The 7,333-nt window shown below is 38.6% G+C and overlaps 1 protein-coding gene across 2 annotated transcripts in view; it reads left to right on the top strand.

Annotated features, from left to right (window-relative positions):
• The window catches only part of Lmbrd1 (LMBR1 domain containing 1), a 79,339-nt gene that overhangs the window by 62,469 nt on the left and 9,537 nt on the right, over window positions 1-7,333 (top strand). For both annotated transcript variants that reach the window (XM_029538661.1, XM_021197756.2), the window contains exons 13-14: window positions 1,196-1,345; window positions 3,425-3,503. In XM_029538661.1, the coding sequence (XP_029394521.1) occupies window positions 1,196-1,345; window positions 3,425-3,503 (229 nt within the window). The remainder of the gene's footprint in view (window positions 1-1,195; window positions 1,346-3,424; window positions 3,504-7,333) is intronic.

Raw genomic sequence — 7,333 nt, forward strand, 5'->3', positions numbered from 1 at the left:
GCCCTCTGTATCATGTTGTAGCCCTCTGTATCATGTTGTAGCCCTCTGTATCATGTTGTAGCCCTCTGTATCATGTTGTAGCCCTCTGTATCATGACTCCCCATCTGTACATGTAACCAACTAAGTGACTGCAGAGGCCAGACTTGTCCCCTTTCCTTTTTTCTTGAACAGTGTAACATAATTATTGACCCCACACTTATGTCAGTTATAAGCAACTTAGGCATGATTCAAGAGAGCCTGCATTGGCTGTATGGAAACCCTACTTATTTATTTTTATATTTATCTTGAAGTAATTATGAATTCTAAATCAAAGCTGAATTTGATAGACATTATTTCTAGATAAGAATCAAAGAAAACCTAGTAAATATGTATTTGAACTAAAGAAAATTTTCTTGCTATTGGGGGAAATGCTTTAGTAGTTATAGTACTAGGTCTGATGGTTCTGGGATCCTTTCTGTTCCCACTGGGAATATTTTATTATGACCATTCCTGGGCATAAGGGAATATAGGAAGGGTACATTTCTAGTGATGGTGTTATCATCTGCTCCAGAACAGAAATTCTGTTAGCCTGTACTATGCTGTTATCGGTGAAGTGGCTGGCAGCTGTTGCTTCAGTTACTAGAGTAAAAGTGGGGTTCACAATTAAGATGGAGCAAGTAACATCATTATTTAAAATACAGTTAACACTTTAATTCCTCTTTGCTTTAGCGTGGATTAAAAATGTCACAACTATAACCACATTATCATAAACTTCTACAACTGATTTTTAAAGCAGAATTTGGTATGAGGGTATCATGGTGATTTTACAGAAATTAGTACTTAAAAGTGGGTCATATCTATGTTTATGTGATAATGTTATAAAACCAAAACACATATTCTGAATCCTTACACTTTGTGTTCACAATTCTTAGTTCTGTAAGCATGTGAAAGGACCACAGAGGAAGTCAGGCCAGGGATATGTGAGCTGCTGATTGCTAGGGAATCAGGTTTATTTTACTTTACTCTGAAATAGTTAAGTAGTGGTACCCTTTGGACATAAGTGCTCTGACAGTATTTTCCCATGCACATAAGGTTAACACTAAAAACTTCACAGGAAAAAAAGTGGTCTTTTCCTTCTTTTGTTCTCAAGTTACTTGTATTTATTTTGAAAGTTTCAAAGTAATGTTGGTGAAACTTTGTCATTATTTTCCTCCAGTTATATAAAATCAGAAGAGGGCGAACCCGGCCTCAGGCGCTCTTATTTCTCTGCATGATCCTTCTGCTCATTGTCCTTCATACCAGCTACATGATCTACAGTCTCGCGCCTCAGTATGTGATGTACGGAAGCCAGAATTACTTAATAGAGGTAAGTGCGGATGTAAAATTTTGCTATTTCTTTATTTTAGAAATAATGATAAAAAATAAAAATAAATTTAAAAAGAACTTTAGAGATATTTAAAAACATTTTATTCAGTAATTATTAAATTTATTATTGACAGAACTGGCTTTTCTATGTTTGTGAACATTTTATGTTTGTTTCATACTTTTTAAAATAACATAATAGCAGAAGATGGCCTAATTGGCCATCACTGGGAAGAGAGGCCCCTTGGTCTTGCAAACTTTATATGACCCAGCACAAGGGAAGGCCTGGGCCAAGTAGTGGGAGTGGGTGGGTAGGGGAGCAGGGGTGGGGGTGGGGTATAGGGAACTCTCAGGATAGCATTTGTAATGTAAATAAAATAATAATAATAATAATAATAATAATAAAAGAAACACATGGAAACAGAAAAAAAATAACATAATTTCATTATAAATATTCATTAATCCTGTAACGCTAAGCTACTGTTCTTTTCCTCATTAATTTATTGACTAAGATTCCTAATGCTTCTACAAAAATAGTAGCGTAAGTAATTTCAATAACGTGTCCCCAAAAGTTTCAGAGAGCATGTCATGTTTGTGCATTCCTGCTGTAACTCGGTGAGAGAAACTTCCTGGAAAGTTTTTTTCTGGGAATAATTGAGATTCTCTTAAGCAGAATAGATTCCGTGCTATATTTTTCTGTTTTCTTGATGTCATTGACTAATAAAAAAACAACTATGCTATTTAGGTTTAATTGAGTAGCAAGTTTGGATTTATTTTGGCCAAACTGGATTCAGTGTTTGTCTAACATATTCATTGCTTATCTGCTATTGTGTTAAGACACCAAGACAGGCAGTGTATGAAAGGGAAGGGTTTATTTTGGCTGTGGTTCCAGATGTGGGCAGGAACTGTTTGTGCACAATGCCAAGGAGCACATGGCAGGCAGGCAAGCATGGATGGCTGTTATTTAGTGATAGATGGACAGACAGCCGGTGGATCTTATGGAAGAGAAAGCAAGGAGGTCCAGACAACTCACACCTTAACTTCAGCCACAAAGCAGAGAGGGAGTGGGACGCCTTCTTACTCTCAAAGTGCATCCACCGCTGATGCTCTTCCTCAAGCAAGGCCACACCTCCTAACCTCCCCAAATCACACCATCAACTGAGGGCCAAATATTTAAAGACTCAAGATGGGGGACAGTGCAGGGGACTTTCTCATTCAAAACACTATGTTTCTTTCACCTCCATTTCATAAAGTGCATCCTACACATCCTCATATCCACCTGTTTCACCAGCTGCTTAAATGGAGCCTCCATTATTCAGTGATTCATCTGCCTTCTCAGATCTCTTTTTTCCTGTCCTTCCTCAAGTTTTTGTTTATATTTACATGAATTAAAAAAACAAAACAGAATTTGCTCAGTAACATCACTTGTATTGCAAAGTGCTTGTCACTTCAGACAGAGGACTGGGACAGGAGTCTGGGGACACCAGGCTAGATGATCTGTTGCTCTCCTGCCTCACCACAGATCTGCTTTCCAGCTGATACCCTGGATGTATTCTTCTGGGGATGAACACTATTCTTTTGTCCTGAGAAAGATATCTTTCCTATTTCTTCCTTTCCACATTTCTCCCCAACCATCCACCTTCCTTTATTGCCCCCTGCCCAGTCCTGTCCACATCTCTGTTTCTTTTGTGAAGTGGCGAAGAGTGCTTTTTGAATAGGGATTTTTTTTCTCGAAGTCTTGCTTCAGACTCCAAACTACTGGAATTTCAAATAGAACCCAAGCTCTAAGGCCTTGCCTGTTCCTTTTTTGATGTCACTTCCTTCTGAAAAGAAGCTCTGTTGTTTAGTAAATGACCTAAATCATTATTGCAAAAGCACCTTAATTTTAAGTGTACCATAACTCCTAGCCTTATGTATTAAATTAACTTTTAGAATCTTATTCTAAATTAATATTAGTCTAATATAAATGACTAACCTACATCATTAGTAGAAAGTAGAACATTAAATTGGCAATATGACTACTTTAATCCAAATATATTAATGACTGCAGTATTTATATTTTAATCATATTCTCATCTTTCAGAGCAATATAACTTCTGATGCCCATAAAGGCAATTCAACCCTTGCTGTGCCAAAAAGATGTGATGCAGATGCCCCTAAAGGTAAAGTAGCTGTTGTCAAACTGTTTTAGAATTTATAATCTGTAAGAACTTGGTGAGGTTGCCCATGGGGAGGTGTGGCTAGCTCTACCTAGTGGAGTGTGATAGAATGATAATCAAAGGGAACTTTCAGATCAGAGATGCTGAAGCAGTGTTTCATATGTATTTAGTTTGTGCATCAAGCTCGAGCTGCCCGTTGCTGAAGAAAAAAGCACACAGTTGTATGCTCGAGAGTTTTAAACATCATTACTTTAACATAATAGTTCTCAACCTGTGGGTCGTGACCCCTTTGGAGTCAAATGACCCTTTCAAGAAGTTGCCTAAGACCATTGGAAAACAGATGTTTACATTATGACTGTTCTGACATTTTATTTTTTAGATTATGGGCATGAGGGTTATAATGATGACAAAAGGAAATTGCAGAATTAGGAATGAGATCATTGGCTCTCAACCTTCTAACACTGTGACCCTCTAATATAGTTCCTTATGTTATGATGACCCCAGCCATAAAACTATCTTCATTGCTACTTCATAACTGTAATATTGCTACTATTGTGAATCATAATGTAAATATCTGATATGTGAAACCTGGGAAAGAGATGTTCCACTTCAAAGGGTCATGACCCTTAGACAAGAACCAGTGGAATGACATCATTAAAACTCTGAAAGTGGCAACAGATCCATGCAAAGCTTAGAGTCAGGACATAGAAGTCATTTTGTGACTGCTGCTTCGAAAAGTTGAATTCTGTAGTTACACAAAAGGGGTTTCAGATCAGCATGGAAGTACTGAGACCCGAGGGTTGGTGAGAGGTACCATTAATAACTGATGATCTCAGTTCTCAGTATCCACACTTTGGTCTTCCTTCTTCTTGAATTTCACGTGTTTTGCAAATTGTATCTTGAATAGTCTAAGTTTCTGGGCTAATATCTGCTAATCAGTGAGTGCATATCATGTGAGTTCTTTTGTGATTGGGTTACCTCACTCAGGATGATATCCTCCAGATCCATCCATTTATCTAAGATTTCATAAATTCATTGTTTTTAGTAGCTGAGTAGTACNNCATTGTGTAAATGTACTACATTTTCTGTATCCATCCCTCTGTTGAGGGACATCTGGGTTCTTTCCAGCTTCTGTGCTTTTCTTAAGTCAACAGAACTGGTATGATTGCCTCCAATAGTCATAGTCATTACAGTGTTTGGGGAACATGTGACCTTGAGGGCTGAATTTAAGATGGACCAAGTTCAGGCTTGGAGAATAGTATGTTACTAAATGTTAGTATTAGAAATTCCTCGACCGCAAAGTCTTATTCTCTTGTCACATTCAGTCATTTTCAGTGTTCTTAAAGTACATTTTCTTTTTTTTGGATATTAGAGTAGCTGAAAATGTAACCCTCTCGGTAGAGCAAATCTGACTCTTAAGCACTCATTCTGTTGAAATGTATTTGCTCACAACTGAGTAGAGCCTCAGAAGGAATCAAATCATCTGTAGGGTTATACACTCAAATACTAACCTGTAAGTTGATATGCCATCCCAACTACATGAATGATTAAATAGCCAAGTAACTAAGTTAAAAGCTGAAGACATGAGCCCATGTGTTGGAGACAGGAAGGAAGAGGTGAGTGTATGTTCCATGACTAATGCTAATGGTGAAGGACATTAGGAGAGCAGCTGCGCATCATGATCTTACTGCACAAAGAGTTGACCACTGCGCTTTGCACTAAATGAGCCCATCATCCAGGATGACTCAGAAAACCAGGCTGCACAGATAAAATGTTTGCCAAGTCCTTTTCTTTTCCAGCAGGTCCAAGCGATCCACTCTGGCCCCAAGACCATTTACTACTCTACAGGTTAGGGTTAAAGAGCTGGGCTGGCTAGATGGCTCAACGGGTAAGAGCACTGACTGCTCTTCCAAAGGTCCTGAGTTCAAATCCCAGCAACCACATGGTGGCTCACAACCACCCATAGTGAGATCTGACGCCCTCAAAAGAGCTTACCCCACTCACACATGGGGGGGGGCGGGGCATGGAAATAGCTCTAAATATAAGCCATAATATTACAAAGAACTCATCTAGAAATGACGCCTGAGCTATGTAGAATAGGGTGAGCCTTCTTCAGCTTTAAGCCGAGGGGCCAGACTCCAAGTCTTCTAGGTTGTTTCCTCTACATTGTGTTTTTGTGTTTTCCTTTAAGAGAAGTCTAACAGCATTACATCATCTATCCTTTAAAATTTAAACACGGTGGGATGCTTTCTAAATGCAGTGGAATGCTCATTCCAAGCAGAGAGGTAATGGAAGTCGCAGACAACATAAAGGGACTGACCAGAACACACAGGATAAACCTAGGTCATTAGAGAAGACACAGCGTGGAAAATGAGAGAGAGAACAGAAAACTAGCATATTAGTACCCAAGAAAATGCCGCACACACTGGTCAGTAGTGTAGATGCTTAAAACAGAAGTACTTGATAATTAGAAGGCTTTTGAAAATGCTGTTTTAATAGAATATAATAAACTGCAGTATTAGAGAATTAAGGAAAGGAATTGTAAAATGAAGGAAGTTCCCTATCTTAATGCAGCTATGAAGTAGCGTTAATAATTGTATGTAAATCTAATTCTTAATACAGACTCATACTAAGAGACACTTAGCTTACCATTTAACCAATTTTTATTGAGTCTTTTTGCAAAAGTGAATATGTTCTTAATTCTATGTGTGTGCTAGTTAGTTTTAACTGTCAATTTGACACGGTATAGAATCACTGGAAAGACTTTTAATAAGATGTTGTCAGGAAAGTGAGTATAGATAAAGACTTGCCCAGACTTAATGCTGGGATAATCACCACAGAGTAGAGTGTCTAACGGGAGGGGAAGAATGAAACAAGCTCAAAATACCAGCAGATAACAACAAGCTAAAAACAAGTAAATAAATTCCTAGCAGATTTATAAATGACTCTAATTTGAGGTAAATATAACTGGAATGATTGACAGTGATTCAGGTGAAGGCAATATTGATTAGGTTGAAAGGAAGAAGAAAATTGTAGCTGAACCTCAGAGGAATTGGACAAAGTCTGTGTCAAGAGATCAAAATCAGCATCCCTGAGGAGCAAATGAGCTTTGTGCGCCTTATGAAACAACAGGCCGACAACAGTGGAGAACCTGGGTCAGGGGATTAATGTATCTTTCAAAGCCAGGCTGGAGAGCATCAGTAGTTACCCTCGGCACCTCAGAACGCTGGCGTCTTAAAAGGCAAGGGGAGAAAATGTTACAGAAGTGAGAACATAAAGAAGACATGCTCAGATGTGGTACATGGTCCTGAATTGGACCCTGCAGTAGAGATGAAAGTCCTGAAGGACATTACTGAGATAGGGTACAGATGGAAAATACACAAGATAAAGCATGTCCTATCAATGTTAAACTTTAGGATTTGTTCCTGTACGATAGTTACACAGAGATTAGCCTGCCTTAAAAGTGCTGAAATGTAGCCAGTGTACTGGAACACACCATTAATCCCAGCGCCCTGGAGGCAGAGACCAGCCTGGTCTACAGAGTGAGAACCAGGACAGAGCTTCATAATCAGACCCTGTGGTGGAAAAACAAACACAAATAAAGAACAACAAAAGTGCTGGAATATTAGGCAGTCATGCCTTGGGGTACATAGTTGAGGAAAACAGGAAGAGCCTGTCTGTCCCCCTCGAGCTGCTGCCTAAAGAACACACCAAGTGTAGACTGAGATTGGGGACTACAAAAGGTGACATCCCAGAATAACATTTGGGGTTTAAACACAGTATATTTTTAATCTAATTTCATATTATATAAGTCATATATATATATATATATA

Source organism: Mus pahari, chromosome 5 (assembly GCF_900095145.1).
Source record: "Mus pahari chromosome 5, PAHARI_EIJ_v1.1, whole genome shotgun sequence".
Taxonomy (NCBI): Eukaryota; Metazoa; Chordata; class Mammalia; order Rodentia; family Muridae; genus Mus; species Mus pahari.